The 20,792-nt window shown below is 41.2% G+C and overlaps 1 protein-coding gene across 1 annotated transcript in view; it reads right to left on the bottom strand.

Moving 5' to 3' along the window:
• Positions 1-20,792, bottom strand: part of LOC129472647 (zinc finger protein 717-like) — a 54,605-nt gene that overhangs the window by 7,714 nt on the left and 26,099 nt on the right. Inside the window, 7 exon segments of the mRNA XM_063631226.1 lie at positions 1-266; positions 269-477; positions 480-647; positions 650-719; positions 722-2,199; positions 4,139-4,231; positions 4,475-4,730. Of these exon segments, the coding sequence (XP_063487296.1) occupies positions 1-266; positions 269-477; positions 480-647; positions 650-719; positions 722-2,199; positions 4,139-4,231; positions 4,475-4,730 (2,540 nt within the window).

The raw sequence follows: 20,792 nt of genomic DNA, 5'->3' as shown, positions 1-20,792 counted from the left end.
AGTTTTGACTTCTGGGACGTTTTCCTACATTCTTTACATTCAAATGGCTTCTCACCTGTGTGAATTCTCTGATGTATGGTGAGAACAGTCTTATGGTAAAACGTTTTCCTATATTCATCAAATTCATAGGGTTTCTCTGCTGAGTGAGTTCCCTGATGCATATTGAGGTTTGACTTGTGACAAAAGGTTTTCCCACACTCATTACATTCATAAGGTTTTTCTCCAGTATGGGTTCCATGATGTACAGTGAGGACTGACTTCTGACTGAAGGTTTTTCCACATTTGCTACATTCATAGGATTTCTCTCCTGTGTGAATACCTTGATGCTTCTGAAGATTTGCCTTCTGATGAAAGGATTTTCCACATTCATTACATTCTCAGGGCCTTTCCCTGCTGTGAGTTCTCTCATGTATAATAAGGTATGATTTCCAACAAAAAGTTTTTCCACATTCATTACATCCACACAGTTTTTCCCATGTGAGTTCTCCGGTGTACGGTGAGGAATGACTTGTGCTGAAAGGTTTTTCCACATTCATTACATACGTAAGGTTTCTCCCCTGTGTGAGTTCCCTGATGGGTGCTGAGATTTGACTTCTGATGAAAGGTTTTTCCACCTTCATTACATTCATAGGGTCTTTCCCCTGAGCTCTCTTGTGTATCCCAAGGTTTAACTTATTGATAAAGGTTTTCTCACATTCATTACATTCACAGGGTTTTTTTTGCCAGTATGAGTTCTCTGATGTACAGTTAGGACTGACTTACAGTAAAAGGATTTTCCACATTCATTACATTCATAGGGTTTTTCCCCTGTGTGAGTTCTGTGATGTACTGGAAGGTATGACTTGTGGCTATATGTTTTTCCACATTCGTTACATGCAAATGGCTTTTCCCCAGTATGAGTTCTCTGATGGGCAGTGAGGAATGACTTACAGCGAAAGGTTTTCCCACATTCATTGCATTTGTAGGGTTTTTCTCCTGTGTGAGTCCTTTGATGGGTAGTGAGGAACAACTTACGGTGATATGTTTTCCCACATTCATTGCATTTATAGGGTCTTTCCCCTGTGTGAATTCTCTGATGTATCCTGAGGTTCCACTTATTGATAAAGGGTTTTCCACACTCATTACATTCATAGGGTTTTTCCCCTGTGTGTGTTCTCTGATGGACAGTAAGCTTTGACTTACGGCTAAATGCTTTTTCACAATGGTCACATGCATAGGGCTTTTCCCCGGTGTGAATTCTATGATGTATTTTGAGGTATGACTTGTGGCTAAAGGTTTTTCCACATTCACTACACTGATAGGGCCTTTCCCCTGAGTGAGTTCTGTGATGTGAAGTGAGAAGTGACTTACGGTGAAAAGTTTTTCCACATTCAATACATTTGTAGGGTTTATCCCCTGTGTGAGTTCTCTGATGCAAAGTGAGGAATGACTTACGGCGAAAGGTTATTCCACATTCATTGCATCTATAGGGCTTTTCCCCTGTGTGAATTCTCTGATGGACAGTGAGGCTGCACTTATAGCTGAACAATTTTTCACACCAGTTACAGGCATAAGGTTTTTCCTTAGTAGGAACCTTGTGCTGTATCGTAAGGTATGATTTGCTAATGGAGGGTTTCTCACATTCAACACATTCATAGGGTGTCTCTCCTGTGTGTGTTTGCTGATGTTTAGTGAAGTCAGACTTTCTACAACAAGTTGGCTGTCCTACCTGAGTTATCCCTTGGACAATAACAGCTGAGTTATGACAGGCTTTCTCAAATTCATTATATTTACCAAAGGTCTGTCCTATATGAGCCCTCTTATGTATAAAGAACATTGCCTCTGTGTTGAAAGTTTTCCCTTGTTCATTACATTGAAAAGGCAGAGTTCGGATCTTGTGATGCTGAGTAAGATGCTCATGATGTCTGTGGGATTTCCTGGTTATATCAGGGACATGAGGTTTCTCTCCAGACTGTGTCTCACCAGGCTTAATAGGGAAAAGCACGTTCTGGCAAACATTAAACTGTCCAGGCTTCATTCCTGAACTGTTTCCATTATTTATAATCAGATTTAGAACATGGTTTGAGTTCAAATTAAATGTTTTTCCTAATTCAACTCTCTCTTGAGTTGATGTGTTGCTGTTGGTGATTACAATTTGCCAGAAAAATCTATCATGACTTTCATGGCTCCTTTCAATAAGGTCATCAATGATCTGGACAGCTGAAATGAGAAAAAAGTATCCATGAACCACACATGATCATGTCTTACAGAATGCTTGTGTAAAGGTAAAAAAAATTACTTCCTATCCCAGTGGAGTAAGATTTGATAAAAATTAATAATGGGTATTGGTTTTATACGCATATGGTTCCTGTTCCTACTGACATAATGTAATAAATCAGTATATTTTCTAATATTCAATTGAGTTTTTCTTTCCATTTTGAAGTTTTCCTGTTCTTTTTTATTTCACAAAGAATTATTTGGTAATAATATGCATCTACTTCCTACTCATAGGTTTTAATAAGTGCTCATTATCTGTCATTTGTTTTCTCTCTTTTTTTCTATTTATTCATATAACAATAGTGGCTGTTTTAATAGTTGGTATTTTTTCATTATTCTTCTTTGAAGATAGCCAGTTTCCTGGGTCAGCAACTGGCAGGTACAGGAGATGGCCATTTTTCTGTCTCCTAAGCATAGAAGTAGCTTGTGGACAGGATTTTGCCTATATGTTAACCTTTCACTCCTCCCTGAGAATGGTTAAAAGTGTCTGGAGGTTTTCCAAGCAGAAAATCTCTTATTCCTCATGTTAAACAAAAACAGATCCTGGCAAATTCCTACTTAAACATGACATCCCCTGCTTCCCAGATCCATAATAGGCACAGAAGCTCCAGTCAAACAACCATACTGGTGATCTGAAGGATTGGTTCTGCAACTCAGGCTGTGCCTGTCATCTTTGAAAAGTGTATTTCTGGTTCCTTTTGAGATCAACAGCCCTGCCCCTCTCCACTTCAGACAGTTTTCCTGTCCCTGCTTGACAATTCACCATTTTTGAAGAGTTATATTTTGTGTTTTGGAGTTTCAGATGTCACACAGTGTTATATAAAAATGAAGTTTCCTGTACATTTCTCATCTTCAAATGGTAACTACAAACTCCACTCTCAAACAGAAATCTGAGCCCTTCAACAGGAAATAATTGGTTTCTTTGGACTTGAGACCCAGAATTTTCTGGTTCTCCTCCCAAGTCCAGCATCACCCCTATCCAGGCCCCTATGATGGGTCCTCCACAGCTTCATATATTTCTTTCTGAGACAGGATCTTACTCTGTTACCCAGGCTGGAGTGCACTGTTGCTATCAGAGCTCACTGAAGCTTCAAACTCCTGAGCTCAAGCAATCCTTCCATCTCAGCCTCCCAAGTATAAAAACTGGGATTAGAAACCCATGTCACCACACTCAGCTACGTTTTTTTTTTTGTAGGTAGGGTCTACAAGGATCACTTAAGGCCAGAAGTTCGAGACCAGCCTGGGCAATAGAACAAGACCTCACCTCTACAAACAATAAAAAATTAGCTGGGTGTGATGGCACACACCTGTAGTCCCAGCTACTTGGGAGGCTAGGGTGTGAGGAACACTTGAGCCCAGGAGTTCATCATTACAGTGAACTATAGTCATGCCACTGCACTTGAGTCTGAGCAACAGAGCGAGAACCATCTGTTTAGTAAAAAATAAAACAAGAAGAATAAAGCTACAGCTTAAAAAGAAACACTATTTTCATCATCACTATTATAATGACTGATTCTTAAAAATCGCTTAAGATACATTCAAAGGATAAATAAATGCATGAATGTCTAAAAAAATTTTTAAGATACTACATCAAAATAGAGGAAAAGGGGGAAATAGAGAAAATAAATAGCAAAGAAAAAGGCCTAAGGAGAAGATGGCAGGGATTGGATTTGGGGTAAAAAGAGGAAGATACTCAGAAAAATAAGAGACTGGGATATATGCATGAGATCTACCCTGGGGATTATATAATGCACATTTAATGCAGACCAACAGTCTTCAGGTCTAAGACCTAGGGGAAAAAGTGGTGAAAACAAGATAACACTACCAAAATCTGCTGGGCATTACTCCTCCAGGCTTCCCTGCCCAGTATTCACTGACTGACCTGAAAGTCTCAGGTTTGGGGCTTCTTCTACTATCCATGGCTCTGCTCCTTGCTCTAGCTTGAAGATCATCTCAGGTTTAGTAATGTGATGCCCTGGTAACGAAAAACAATGGAAGACTTTGTCAAACCACTAAGTCAAATCCTTTTCAGAATGACAACAGCTGGGCTTCAGGGACTGTACAATGAAGGAGCCAATTTGAACATTTCATTACAGAGTAGTGACACATTTTTCATCAACTGGAATCTTATAAGTAAATATTATTATACCTTAAAAGGGTTCCTATATTTACCAACAACAAAACACATTCCTGGGAGTTACTGGGAAGTTTCACTCACCCAATGATACCAGGCTGCTGTAGGTCTCCAGCATCACATCTCTGTACAGTGTCCTCTGAGCATCATCCAGGTCCTGCCACTCCTCCCAGGTGAAGTGCACAGCTACCTCCTCAAAGGACACCAACTCCTGTAATGATACCAGGCTGTTGTAGGTCTCCAGCATCACGTCCCTGTACAGGGTCCTCTGAGCATCATCCAGGTCCTGCCACTCCTCCCAGGTGAAGTGCACAGCCACATCTTCAAAGGACATCAACCCCTGTAATGGCACATTTTTCCTCAAGTCAAAGCATCAGCCCAGGGTCAAAAGAACAAGATCTAGGAATTCACTCTTTTGTGTGTCCATGTGTCTTATATGTATTTTACATAAGATGTAGTTTGTTTTGTACTGTTTATGGTGGGAGAAGCAGTAATCACAGTAGAAATATGCTTCCACTGTAATAACTTATGAATTAATAAAATTGTATTACAAAGTTCACCTTATAGATCTAGAACCACCCTTGTTGCTAGGGATAAAAGTATAAACAAAATGAAAGGCCCTCTCTCTACAAAAATAATTTTAAAAATAGACATAATCCTGCATGCCTGTAGTCCTGGCTACTCTGGAAGCTGAGGCTGAAGGATTGCTCGAGCCCAGGAGTTTGACAGTGTAGTGAGTTATGATCACACCACTGCACTCCAGCCTGGCCAACAGAGACCCTGTCTCTCAAAAAAAAAAAAACAAAAAAAAAGAGGAATAAAATTTTACTTCTCAAAGGAGCTCATGATCTGGTTATGAATATATAAGTATAAACACATACTGGGAATAACGTTTAGGTGAACTCATTGAGACACAAGCTCAGTGCAGACTAGGATAAGAGAGAAGGAGAAAATAAATTTTGTTTATTTTGCATCATGAGGTTCCACTTTACTGAAAAATCAGGTGTTTGGCTCTTCCACATGAACCATGAATTCTCATGACTATGAGAAAGTATCAGAAGTCTACTCACAAAGGCAAAAAGAACACACACCACTTTAACAGAACTCTGGACAGCACCATGCCTAGATGAATGATCCTGGGCAGTGATGAAAGTTAAATGCAATATTTAAGGAATTGATTATGCAGTGATTCTGCATTTAAATATTTGACCTAATTTCAAAAATTCTTATGCACCTATCATTTTAACATTACATTACTTCCTCAGTATCCATGGGGACTGATTCCAAGACACCCCCAGATACCAAAATCCACAGATTGGATAACTCTCTTATATAAACTAGTCTCATATTTGCATATAACTTATGCACATCCTCGTGTATACAGTCATAAGCTGCATAATAACATTTCAGTCAATGATGAAACATGTATATCATAATAGTCCCATAAGATGATGAAACATACACAGAAACCTGATATTGGCATTGCAGATGAAGTGCAGAAAATGATATTCAATAATGGCTCAGCCATCTGGTTACCCATATACCAAAAACATATAAATAAAAATATACATATCATGTAGGTTTTTGTAACACTATGATGTTCACAAAACAATGAAATTACCTAAAGATGCATTTCTCAGAAAGTAATCCCATCAGTAAGCCATGCACAACTGAACTTTAAATCTTTAGATTACCTATAATACTGAATACAATGTAATGCTACATAAATGGTTGTTATACTGTACTGTTTAGGAAATAATGACAAGAAAAATTTCTGTAGATGCTCTGCACAGAGACAGCCATCTATTTTTGTGGGAATATTTTCAATCTGAAGTTGGCAGAATCCACAGATGCAAAACCCATGGATACAAAAGGTGAGTATACTTAATTAAAAGAATATACACTGGCATTTAAAAATTTCCTTTCTACGGGACAAAAAATGCTCTATCCACCCAGGGTGAACACAGCCACTTCACAAACAGGTGTAAATAGGGAGGTCCAGTAAGGACAGAAAAGTTACATGACCATATTGGCATTTTAACAGCCATCCCTGAGAAAGAGAATGGGAAAGGGCTTAAAGGAAAGTCAGAAGGGAGTAAAGAGGAAGACAGATGACCACCTACATCAGGACATGAAGTGTGAGAATACACAATAAGGAAGCAGTTCTTAAAAGGAAAAAAATGTAGAAACAGGATTTGGTACCAATTTGCTGTGCAGTGGGTAAAAAGGGGAGTTTTGTTTCCAAGTTATCTGCCATGATCCAGCTAGACTGGTACTGGTGTTGTGAAGTGAAATTTGTAAAAATGAAAGAATATGATAACCAGAAGTGACACAGACTTGGATATATCACGCGTGAAACATCTGAGGTTCCATATTGGGAATTTCCAACTGGCAATTGGGAATATGGCTCCAGTGGTTCAGAAGAGAGATCAAAACTAAAGATAAAGATTTGGAAATTACCAGAATTTCAATGGTACCTGAATCCATCAGACCAAATGAAAATAAGAGAATGAAAGAATAAAAGAAACAAGTACAGAATTTACAGAAACACTACACCGGAAGAGAAATAGACTGTGAGGACCAAGAAGGAATTTCCTGAGCTTATTCCACGAATAAAGAAAAGTTCAGTATTCAGAAGTCTACTAATATAATTCATCACGATCATAGTCCTGTGGAAAAAAATCCTTTGTGCACATAGGCATTGAGAAGATAGTTTTAGAAACAGATTCCAGGTTCCTATTTCTGCATGTAAGAAGCTTGGAAGTAATCAGTAATTACTTTACAATAATTCATTTTAACAACAATCTTAACAACAAATAAAAAGCTGAAGAGACTAAAAAATCAACATTTCTTTCTAGATTTGAAACTCAGGGGAGGACACAGGGCAAACCACTGTCCCCAGGATTGCAGGGACAGAGAAGTGAACATAGGACTTAATGGCTTACAGGAAAATGGACTCACTACTGAAACCAACTTTGGAACCAGTGCTGGAGTAGAAAAACTCAAACTGTAAAGGGTGAACGGCTGGAGGATCAGCGTGGACAACTCTAAGTGGTAAAAACTACAAAGAGATAGAGTTATTGTGGGGGAGGGGGCACAATACTGTAAAATTGTCTCATGGAGCTTCACCAGGCTCCTGTGACAAATACCTGAGAAAACTCCCCTCCTGCTTCAACCTTTGGGAAGGAAAAAAGAAAACTATTTTGAAATCTGCCAGAGCACCCAGTTCTTAACAAGTCTTGTCCACAGGACAAACTACTTAACCTCAGCCTAATCTGCTCTAGTATAATCAGAGCCTAAATAACCTAGGGGAAGGGAATTATCCCCTTCCACTGCAGCCCATTCTAACCATGTTCCACCTAAGGTGGAAAATTAATTAAACAGAGGAACACTTCTGAGGTTCACAGTATAGACCCAATCATAGCATTCTAGAACACGGCTGCTGGGGTCTGCGTGTTTGTCGCTCACATACGATACCAAAACACTGCTCCTGAGGTCTGAATGTTTGTCCCTCACATAGGATTCCATAACACTGCTACAAGGGTCTGAATGTTTGTCCCTCACATAGGATTCCAGAACACAGCTGCTGGGGTCAGAATGTCCCTCACATAGGATTCCAGAACACTGCTATGAGGTTCTGAATGTTTGTCCGTTACATAGGACTCCAGAACACTGCTACTGTGATCTGAGTGTCTGGCCCTCACACAGGATTCCAGGACACTGATGCAATGGTCTGAATGTTTGTCACTCACATAGAATTCCACAACACTGCTGCTGTGCTCTGAGTGTTTGTCCGTCACATACAATTCCAGAACACTGCTGCGGGGGTCCGAATGTTTCTTCCTCACATAAGATTCCAGAACACTGCTGCTGTGGTCTGTTTGTCCCTCACATAGGATTCAAGAACACTGCTACAAGGGTCTGAATGTTTGTCCATCACATAGGACTCCAGAACACTGCTGCTAGGGTCTGAGAGATTGTCCCTCACATAGGATTCCAGAACACTGCTACTGTGATCTGAGAGTTTGGCCCTCATATAGGATTCCAGAACACTCCTGCTGTGGCCTGAATGTTTTTCCTTCACAGAGGATTCCAGAACACTGCTGCTGTGGTCTGAATGTTTGTCCCTCACATAGGATTACGGAACACTGCTGCCAGGTTCTGAGTGTCCCTCACACAGGATTCTAGAACACTGCTGCTGTGGTCTGAATGTTTGTCCCTCACAAAGGATTCCAGAACACTCCTGCTGTGGTCTGAAGGTCTGTCCCTCACATAGGATTCCAGAACACTACTGCTGGGTTCTGAGTGTTTGTCCCTCACATAGGATTCCACAACACTCCTGTGGTGGTCTGAATGTTCCTCACATAGGATTCCAGAACACTGCTATGAGGGTCTGAATATTTGTCCCTCACATAAGATTCCACAACACTCCTGCTGTGGTCTGAAAATTTGTCCCTCATAGAATTCCAGAACACTGCTGCTGGGGTCTAAATGTTTGTCCATCACACAGGATTCCAGAACACTGCTGCTGGGTTCTGAGTGTTTCTCCCTTACATAGATTCCAGAACACTGCTGCTGGGGTCTGAATGTTTGTCCATCACACAGGACTCCAGAACACTGCTACGAGGGTCTGAATGTTTGTCAATCACATAGGATTTCAGAACACTCTTGCTGTAGTATGAATGTTTCTCGCTCACATAGGATTCCACAACACTGCTGCTGAGTTCTGAGTGTTTGAACCTCACATAGGATTCCAGAACACTGCTGCCGGGGTCTGAATGTCTCTCCCTCACATAGGATTCCAGGACACTGCTACGGGGGTCTGAATGTTTGTCAATTACATAGGATTTCAGAACACTCCTGCTGTGGTATGAATGTTTCTCGCTCACATAGGACTCCACAACACTGCTGCTGGGTTCTGAGAGTTTGAACCTCACATAGGATTCCAGAACACTGCTGCCGGGGTCTGAATGTTTGTCCCTCACATATGATTCCAGAACACTCCTACAGTGGTCTGAATGTTTGTTACTCACATAGGATTCCAGAACACTCCTGCTGGGGTTTGAATGTTGGTCCCTCATATAGGATTCCAGAACACTCCTGCTGTGGTCTATTTGTCCCTCACTTAGGATTCCAGAACACTGCTACTGGGTTCTGAGTGTTTCTCCCTCACATAGGATTCCAGAACACTGCCGCAAGGGTCTCAATGTTTGTCCCTCACACAGGATTCCAGAACACTCCTCCTGTAGTCTGAATGTTTGGCCCTCACATAGGATTCCAGAACACTGCTCCTGTGGTCTGAATGTTTGTCCCTCACATAGGATTCCAGAACACTGTTACGAGGGTCTGAATGTCCATCACATAGGATTCCAGAACACTGCTGCTAGGGTCTAAGACACTGTCCCTCACATAGGATTCCAAAACACTGCTACGAGGGTCTGAACTGTTTGTTCCTCACATAGGATTCCAGAACACTGCTGCTGGGGTCTGAATGTCCCTCACGTAGGATTCCAGAACACTGTTACGTGGGTCTGAATGTTTGGCCCTCACATAGGATTCCAGAACACTCCTGCTGTGGTCTGAATGTTTGGCCCTCACATAGGATTCCAGAACACTCCTGCTGTGGTCTGAATGTTTGGCCCTCACATACGATTCCAGAACACTCCTGCTGGGGTCTGAGTGTCCCTCACATAGGATTCCAGAACACGGCTACGAGGGTCTGAATGTTTGTCCCTCACATAGGATTCCAGAACACTCCTGCTGGGGTCTGAATGTTTGGCCCTCACATAGGATTCCAGAACACTCCTGCTGTGGTCTGAATGTTTGGCCCTCACATACGATTCCAGAACACTCCTGCTGGGGTCTGAGTGTCCCTCACATAGGATTCCAGAACACGGCTACGAGGGTCTGAATGTTTGTCCCTCACATAGGATTCCAGAACACTCCTGCTGTGGTCTGAATGTTTGTCCCTCACATAGGATTCCAGAACACTCCTGCTGGGGTCTGAATGTTTGTCCCTCACATAGGATTCCAGAACACTCCTGCTGTGGTCTGAATGTTTGGCCCTCACATACGATTCCAGAACACTCCTGCTGGGGTCTGAATGTCCCTCACGTAGGATTCCAGAACACTGTTACGTGGGTCTGAATGTTTGGCCCTCACATAGGATTCCAGAACACTCCTGCTGTGGTCTGAATGTTTGGCCCTCACATAGGATTCCAGAACACTCCTGCTGTGGTCTGAATGTTTGGCCCTCACATACGATTCCAGAACACTCCTGCTGGGGTCTGAATGTCCCTCACGTAGGATTCCAGAACACTGTTACGTGGGTCTGAATGTTTGGCCCTCACATAGGATTCCAGAACACTCCTGCTGTGGTCTGAATGTTTGGCCCTCACATAGGATTCCAGAACACTCCTGCTGGGGTCTGAATGTTTGGCCCTCACATAGGATTCCAGAACACTCCTGCTGGGGTCTGAATGTTTGGCCCTCACATAGGATTCCAGAACACTCCTGCTGGGGTCTGAATGTTTGGCCCTCACATAGGATTCCAGAACACTCCTGCTGTGGTCTGAATGTTTGGCCCTCACATAGGATTCCAGAACACTCCTGCTGTGGTCTGAATGTTTGGCCCTCACATACGATTCCAGAACACTCCTGCTGGGGTCTGAATGTCCCTCACGTAGGATTCCAGAACACTGTTACGTGGGTCTGAATGTTTGGCCCTCACATAGGATTCCAGAACACTCCTGCTGTGGTCTGAATGTTTGGCCCTCACATAGGATTCCAGAACACTCCTGCTGGGGTCTGAATGTTTGGCCCTCACATAGGATTCCAGAACACTCCTGCTGAGGTCTGAATGTTTGGCCCTCACATAGGATTCCAGAACACTCCTGCTGGGGTCTGAATGTTTGGCCCTCACATAGGATTCCAGAACACTCCTGCTGTGGTCTGAATGTTTGGCCCTCACATAGGATTCCAGAACACTCCTGCTGGGGTCTGAGTGTTTGTCCCTCACATAGGATCCCTGAACACTGCTGCTGCTGCTAGAGTCACTGCGAGTGTCTGAATGTTTGACCTTCACCAAACACCAAATATCCTGGCACTTTAGTCTTGGACTTTCCAGCCTCCAGAACTGTGAGCAATAATCTCTGTTGTTTATGAATTATTCTGTCTAAAGTATTTTGTTAGAGCAGCCTAAAGAGACTAAGAGAGCATCACCTGCCCTGACACCTCATCACAACATTACTGAAGCTATATTAACAGCAGTCACTTTTAGTGGGTACTTCATCACTGGGAATAAAGGGGAAAAAATTGCAAGGCATACTAAAAGGCAAAAAATATATATACAATTTGTAGCAACAGAGCAAGCTTCAGAACAAGACACAGCTATGATTTTGGAATTTTTTTTAAACCTCTGGATAATACGCTAAGGGCTCTAATGAATGAAGTAGACAGCATTCAAGTGTAGATGGGTAATGTAATCAGAAAGACATCATAAGAACCATCAACATAATGTAGTTATAAAAAATGTGGTAAATAACCGAAGAATACCTCTGATGGCTTATTAGTAGACTAGACTCAGCTGAGTAAAGAATCTCTGAGCTTGAGGATTTATCAACAGAAACTTCAAAAACTAAAAAAGAAAAGAAACGCTGAAAAGAACAGAAGATGATATCCAAGACTGTGGGACAACTACAAAAGGTGAAACAGAGTAATGAGAATACCAGGAGGAGAAGAAATAGAAGAAACATCTGCAACAACCATGTCTGAGAACTTCCAGTATTAATGTCAGACACCAAACCAAAGATCCAGGAAGCTCCGAGAACATCAGGCAGGATAAATGCCAACAACCTACACTTGGACATATAATTTTCAAACTATACAAAATAAAAGATAAAGGAAAACTCTGAAAGAAACCAGAGGTGGGGCAGAAAACACCTTACCTACAGAGACACAAAGATAAGAACTGCATTCAACATTGCAGAAAGTGTGAAAGCAAGAAGAGAGTGGAATGAAAAATTCAAAATGTTGACAGAAAAAAACCCACCAACCTAAGTTTTTGTACCCACTCAAATCACCCTTCAAAAGTGAAGGAGAAATAAGGCCTTCCTCAGAAAAATAAAAATTCAAGAAACTTGTTGCCAGGAGACCTGTCTTGCAAGAAATGTTAAATGAAATTCTTTAGAGGGAAACAAAAGATATACAACTGAAACCCGGATCAACATTTTTTTAAAAAGAGCATTAAAGAAAGAATTGTGGTACAAAAAAAACTTACATATTTATTCTTAATTGATCTGACCAAGAAGTTTATAGATAATAATAAATACACACAGATAGATTATGTATGCTTATATACAAGTGAAATGAGTAACACTAATACAAGGAAATGAGTAACACTAATACAAGGAATGGAATGGAAGGATGGGAGGGAGGAATTGTGGTACAATAAAAACTTATGTATTTATTCATAATTGATCTGACCAATAAGTTTGTAGATAATAATAAATACACACATATAGATTATGTATGCTTATACACAAGTGAAATGAGGAACAATAATACAAGGAATGGAATGGAAAGATGGGAGGGAGGAATTAGGTGTTTTCTTTGTTAAGCAGGTAGTCACCCATGAAGTGGGACAGTGTTATCTGAAAGTGGACTTGAATTGGTCGTAAATGTATATTGAGGAATTAGGTGTTTTCTTTGTTAAGCAGGTAGTCTTATTTGTGGGATAGTGGGATAGTGTTATTTGAAAGTGGACTTGAATTGGCTGTAAATGTTATTGAGGAGTTAGGTGTTTTCTTTGTTAAGCAGGTAGTCTTATTTGTGGGATAGTGTTATTTGAAAGTGGACTTAAATTGGTTATAAATGTATATTGCAAATTCTATGGCAACTAGTTAAAAAAAGTTTTAAAAAAAGAAGTACATGCTAAAAAGACAGGGAAAACATAGTTCATCTAAAATCGTCAATGAAAACTGCAAAGGGCAGAAAAAGAGTGGTAGACAAAAGAATGAAGACTAAGGAGAATGAATAGAAAACAGTAACAAACATAGCAGATATTAATCCAATGATATCAATAATCACTTTGAATATTAATGGTATGAATGTATCATTTCAAAGACAGAGATTGTCAGACTCTATCAAAAGACAGACACATCTTGTTTCACTGCACTTTGCTTTATTGTGTTTTGTGACCATGTTTTTTACAAATCGAAGGTTTGTGGCCACCCTGCAATAAGCAGGTCTCACTGGCACCATTTTTCCTACCGCACGTGCTCACTTCATGTCTCTGTGTCACATTTTGGTCATTCTCACAGTATTTTAAGCTTTTTATTATTCAATCTGTTATGGTGATCTGTAATCAGTGATCTTTAATGCTACTATTGTCATTGTTTTGGGAACCACAAATCACACCCGGATAAGACAGCAAACAATTGACAAAAGTGTGTGTTCTGACTGCCCCACCAACGGGCCATTTCTCTCTCTCTCTTTTTCCTAGGCTTCTTTTTATTAATATTAAAATGTGCCCAATTGATTACCCTACAATAGCCTCTATGTGTTCAAGTGAAAGAAGAGTTGCATGTCTGTCACTTTAAACCAAAAGGAAGAAATAATTAAGCTTAGTGAGGAAGGCATGCTGTAAGCAAACAGGCCAGTAGCTAGACCTCATGCAACAAACACTTAGCCAAGTTGTGAATGCAAAGGAAGTGTTCTTGAAAGAAATTTAAAGTACTACTCCAGTGAACATATGAATGATAAAAAGCTAAACAATCTTGCTGCTGTTATGAAGAAAATTTAAGCGGTCTAGATAGAAGATAAAAAAAACAAAAAACATTCCATTAAGCCTAAGCCTAACTCTCTTTTTTCTTTTTTCTTTTTGAGATGGAGTTTAGTTCTTCTTACCCAAGCTGGAGTGCACTGGTGGATCTCAGCTCATTGCACCCTCTGCCTCCCAAGTTCAAGCCATTCTCCTGCCTCAGCCTCCCGGGTAGCTGGGATTACAGGCATGCACCACCACGCCTAATTTTTTGTATTTTTAGTAGAGACAGGTTTTATCCACGTTGGTCAGACTGGTGTCGAACTCCCGACCTCAGGTGATCTTCCTGCCTCGGCCTCCCAAAGTGCTGGGATTACAGGCGTGACAGCCACCGCACCCAGCCTCTCTTCAATTCTATGAAGGCTCGGAAAGGTGAGGCAGCTGCAGAAGAAAAGTCTGAAGCTAGATGAGCCTGTTTCATGAGATTTAAGGAAAAAAGTCATCTCCATAACATAGAAGTGCAAGATAAAGCAGCAAGTACTGATGGAAAAGCTGCAGAAAGCTATCTAGAAGATAACTAATTAAGATGGCTACACTAAACAGATTTGCAATGGAGATAAAACAGCCTTCTATTAGAAGGAGATGCCATCTAGGATGTTCACAGCTAGAGAGGAGTTGATGCCTGGCTTTAAGGCTTCAAAGGACATGTTGACTCTTTTGTTAAGGGCTAATGCAGCTGGTGATGTTAACTTGAAACCAATGATGATTTACTATTCTGAAAATCCAAGGGCCCTGAAGAATTATGATAAAACAGCTCTGCCTGTACTCTACAAATGGGAACAAAGCCTGGATGACAGACTATCTGTTTACAAATATGGTTTACTGAATATCTTAAGCCCACTGTTGACACCTACTGCTCAAGAAATAGCATTCCTTTCAAAGTATTACTGCTCACTGACAATGCCCCTGGTACTCAAGGGTTTTTACAAAGATGTATAAAGAGCTGAATGTTGTTTTCATGCCTACTAACTCAACATTCATTCTGCTGCCCTTGGATCGAGGAATAATTTAACTTTCAAGTCTTATCACTTAAAAAATATCTTTCATTAAGCTATAGCTTCTCTACAAAGTCATTCCTTTGACGGATCTGGGCAAAATAATTGAAAAACTACTGGAAAGGATTCACCATTCTAGATGCCATTGAGAACATTCATGATTTAAAGAAGAAGGTAAAAATAGCAACATTAGGAGAAGTTGGGGCTGCGCGTGGTGGCTCACACCTGTAATCCCAGCACTTTGGGAGGCCAAGGTGGGTGGATCACGAGGTCAGGAATTTGAGACCAGCCTGGCCAACATAGTGAAACTCAGTCTCTACTAAAAACAAACAAAAAAAAATTAGCTAGGCCTGTTGGGGGGTGCCTGTAATCCCAAATACTTGGGAGGCTGAGGCAGAGGAACTGCTTGAACCTGGGAGGCGGAGGTTGCAGTGAGCTGAGATTGAGTCACTGCACTCCAGCCCAGGCAACACTCCATCTAAAAAAAAAAAAAAAAAAAGAAGTTGGGAAGATTATTCCAACCCTCACAGATGACACTGAGGGGTTCACGACTTCTGTGGAGGAAGTAACTGCAGATATGGTGGAAATAACAAGAGCAATAGAATCAGAGACAGAGCCTGAAGATGTGGTGAGACTGCAGCAGCCTCCGGAGAAAACGTGAGTGGATGAGTTGCTTCAATGGATGAGCAAAGAAAGTGGTTTCTTGAGATGAAATGTACTCGTGGTGAAGACAGTGTAAACACTGTTGAGATGACAACAGATTTAGAATAAACTTAGTTGGTACAGCAGAAGGAGGGCTTGACAGGATTAAACCCAATGATTTACAATAATACATAAACTTAATTGGTACAGCAGAAGGAGGGCTTGACAGGATTAAACCCAATGATTTACAATAATACATAAACTTAGTTGGTACAGCAGTACGAAGGTTTGACAAGATTGAATCCAATTTTGAAAGTTCTACTGTGGGTAAAAAGCTATCAAACAACATCATATGCTACAGATAATTCTTTTGTGAAAGGGAGAGTCAATTGACACAGCAAACTTCAATGTTGTCTTATTTTAAGAAATTACCACAGCCACCCCAACCCTCAGCAACCACCACCTTACATTAAGGCAAGACCCTCCATCAGCAAGAAGACTGCAACTTGGCCAGGTGCAGTGGCTCACACCTGTCATCCCAACATTTTGGGAGGCCAAGGTGGGTGGATTGCTTGAGCCCAGGACGTTGAGGCAACATGGCAAAACCCCATCTCTACAAAAAAAATACAAAAATACAAAAATTAGCTGGACATGGTGGCATGCACCTGTAGTCCCAGCTAGTCAGGAGTCTGAGGTGGGGGTTTGATTGAGCAGGAGGTTGAGGCTGCAATTACTCCAGCCTGAGCCACAGAGTAAAACCCTGTCACACACACACAAAAAAAGATTGCAGCTTGCTGAAGACTCAGATGACTGTTAGCATTTGTTAACAATAAAGTATTTGCAAATTAAGGTGTGCACACTTTGTAGACACACGCTATTGCACACTTTATACAGCACAGTATAAAGATACTTTTACATGCACTGGAAACCAAAAGAAATTGTATAACTCACTTTATTGCAGTGGTCTGGAACCAAACCCCCCTATATCTCTGATGCATGGCCGTCCCGTATTGTACACTTAAAAAAAAACTTAAGACGGTATATTTTAGGTGAAATGGTCATCACATTTTTTTTTTTTTTTTAGACAGAGTCTCACACTGTCTCCCAGGCTGGAGTGCAGTGGCGCGATCTTGGCTCACTGCAAGCTTCACCTCCCGGGTTCACACCATTCTCCTGCCTCAGCCTCCCAAGTAGCTGGGACTACAGGTGCCCGTCATCACACCCAGCTCATTTTCTGTATTTTTAGTAGAAACGGGGTTCCACTGTGTTAGCCAGGATGGTCTCGATCTCCTGACCTCATGATCCACCCGCCTCAGCCTCCCAAAGTGCTGGGATTACAGGCGTGAGCCATCACTCCCAGTCTCATTTTTTAAAAAGGGTGAGAATGAGAAATATTTGGGGAGATGTTGCGGGAAGTCAGGGACCCCAAAAGGAGGGACTGGCTGAAGCCATGGCAGAAGAACGTGGATTGTGAAGATTTTCTGGACCTTTATTAGTTCCCCAAATTAATATTCTTATAATTTCTTATGCCTATCTTTATTGCAATCGCTAAACATAAATTGTAAAGATTTCATAGACACTTATCACTTCCCCAATCAATACCCTTGTGATTTCCTATGCCTGTCTTTAATCTCTTAATCCTTTCAGCCAAGGAGGATGTATGTCACCTAAGGACCCTGTAATAATTGCATTAACGGCACAAATTGTACAGCATGTGTGTTTAAACAATATGAAATCTGGGCACTTTGAAAAATGAACAGGATAACAGCAATTGTTCAGGGAATAAGAAAGCTAACCTTAAACTCTGGCAGCCGGTGAGCCAGCTGGAACAGAGCCATATTTCTCTTCTTTCAAAAGCAAATGGGAGAAATATCGCTGGATTTTTTTTCTCAGCATGGAACATCCCTGAGAAAGAGAATGCACACCTGGGGGTGGGTCTCTGAATTGGCCCCCCTGGGGAGTGGTCGTCTCTTATGGTTGAGGCTGCAGGGGTGAAATAGACTCCAGTATCCCATAGCGCTCCCAGGCTTATTAGGAAGAGGAAATTCCCACCTAATAAATTTTGATCAGACTGGTTGATCTCAAAACCCTGCCTCCTGATAAGATGTCATGAATGACAATGGTGCCCGAAACTTCATTAGCAATTTTAATTTCGCCTCAGTCTTGTGGTCCTGTGATCTCGCCCTGCCTCCACTTGCCTTGTGATATTCTATTACCCTGTTAAGTACTTGATGTCTGTCACCCACACCTATTTGCACACTCCCTCCCTTTTTGAAAATCTCTAATAAACACTTGATGGTTTTTGTGGCTTGTGGGGCATCACGGATCCTACCAACGTGTGATGTCTCCCCCAGACGCCCAGCTTTAAAATTTCTCTCTTTTGTACTCTGTCCCTTTATTTCTCAAGCTGGCCAATGCTTAGGAAAAATAGAAAAGAACCTACGTGATTATCAGGGCAGGTTCCCCGATATGGAGTGATGGTCATGTTTATGGCATTATTTGTTGTGAAGAGTCCTTGGGTGAATACTTATCTCTAAACTAATTAAGATGTGTATATTCAGTGGCACACGCCTGTAATCCCAGGACTTTGGGAGGCCGAGGCAGGCAGATCATCTGAGGTCAGGAGTTCGAGACCAGCCTGGCCAACATGGTGAAACCCTGTCTCTACTAAAAAAAATACAAAAATTAGCCGGGCGTGGGGGCGCACACCTGTGATCTCAGCTACTCAGGAGGCTGAGGCAGGAGAATTGCTTGAACCCAGGAGGTGGAAGTTGCAGTGAGCTGAGATCGTGTCACTGCACTCCAGCCTGGGCAAGAAGAGTAAAACCTCTGTCACACACACACACACACACACACACACACACACACACGGTATATATTAAATATGTGTAATTTTTGAATGTCAACCACACCTTAATTTTTTTTTTTTTGAGACAGAGTCTCGCTCTGTTGCCCAGGCTGGAGTGCAGTGGCACAATCTCGGCTCACTGCAAGCTCCGCCTCCCAGGTTCACACCATTCTCCTGCCTCAGCCTCCAGAGTAGCTGGAACTACAGGCACTTGCCACCACACCCGGCTAATTTTTTGTATTTTTAGTAGAGATGGCGTTTCACCATGTTAGCCCGGATGGTCTCGATATCCTGACATGATCTGCCTGCCTCAGCCTCCCAAAATGCTGCAATTACAGGTGTGAGCCACCACGCCCAGGCAATTTTTATTTTTTTGACACAGAGTCTCACTCTGTCACCCAGGCTGGAGTGCAGTGGAACTATCTTGGCTCACTGCAACCTTTGCCTCCCAGGGTCAAGCAATTCTCCCTGCCTTAGGCTCCCAAGTAGCTGGGACTATAGATGCATGCTATCACACCTGGCTAATTTTTTGATTTTTAATAGAGATGGGGTTTTACCATGTTGACCAGGCTGGTCTCAAACTCCTGACCTCATGTGATCTGCCCAACTCAGCCTCCCAAAGTGCTGGGATTACAGGCGTAAGCCACTGCACCTGGCAATTTTTAAATATAGGTAATTAAAAATTAATAAAAAACAGGTATTTGCAAGTTTCTGTTTTGGTATATGTTTATTCTTTATGTCAGGTTGCTGTGCTAATACACTTAGGAGGTCATAGTTTCTAAATTGAAATACATATAAATATGTCTGAAATGTTTTCTTTTTTCTTTTTTTTTTGAGACAGAGTCTTACTCTGTCACCCAGGCTGGAGTGCAGTGGTGCAATCTCAGCTCACTGCAACCTCCACCACCCAGATTGAAGTGATTCTCCTGCCTCAGCCTCCAGAGTAGCTGGGATTACAGGCGCCTGCCACCACACCCAGCTAACTTTTAAAATTTTTTTTCCATTTTTAGTAAAGACAGGGTTTCACCATGTTAGCAAGGCTGGTCTCCAACTCCTGACCTCAGATGATCTGCCCGCCTCGGCCTCCCAAAGTGCTGGGATTACAGGTGTGAGCCACTGTGCCTGGACTGGAATTTTTCTAAAGTTTACATTTCTGAGTTAAGAATGCTTAAAATATTATAAAAACAGAAGCACAATTCATTATGTGTTTCATTAATCACCTTTATGAAAAACAGCACAATTATATTACAATAGGACAAAAAAATGTTTAAGCAAATGAAAACAAAACCATGACATACCCAAACTCAGGAGGAGGCAACAAACGCAGTGATAAACGGAAGCTTACAGCTGCAGATGCTCAAATTAAAAAGAAGAAAGATCTCAAACCCATGCTAAAGGGAAGCTTATAGCTGCAGATGCTTAAGTTAAAAAGAAGAAAGATCTCAAACTCATGCTAAAGGAAGCTTACAGCTGCAGATGCTCAAATTAAAAAGAAAAAAGATCTCAAACCCATGCTAAAGGGAAGCTTACAGCTGCAGATACTTAAATTAAAAAGAAGAAAGATCTCAAACCCATGCTAAAGGAAGCTTACAGCTGCAGGTGCTTAAATTAATAAGAAGGAAGATCTCAAATCAATAACCTAACATTACACTTGAAGGGAAAAAAAACTAATGACAAACCAAGCAAAAGGAAGAAAATAACAGATTAGAGCAGAGATAAGCAGAATAAGACCAGAAAAAGAAGGAAAAAAAAAAAAACACTGAGTTTTTTTAAAGATCAATAAAAATTTTAAAATTCACAGCTATATTAAGAAAAAAGAGAAATTTCAAATACTAAAATCATAAATAAAAGAGGTGACAGTAAAACAGATGCCACAGAAATGAAAAAGATTACAAGAGACTAATGTGAGCAACCATATGCCACAAAACTGGGCAACCTAGAATAAATTTATAAATTCCTAGAAACACAAACCACCATATTGCATCACGGAGAAATAAAAAACCCAAAGAGACCTGTAACTAGTAAGAAGATTCAACCAATAATCAAAAACCCCCCAAAAAAGAAAATTCCAGGTCCAGGTAACTTCACTGGAGAATT

Source organism: Symphalangus syndactylus, chromosome 22 (assembly GCF_028878055.3).
Source record: "Symphalangus syndactylus isolate Jambi chromosome 22, NHGRI_mSymSyn1-v2.1_pri, whole genome shotgun sequence".
NCBI classification, from domain to species: domain Eukaryota; kingdom Metazoa; phylum Chordata; class Mammalia; order Primates; family Hylobatidae; genus Symphalangus; species Symphalangus syndactylus.
The sequence above is the reverse complement of the archived record's forward strand: the minus strand, read 5'-3'. Positions and strand labels throughout refer to the sequence as shown.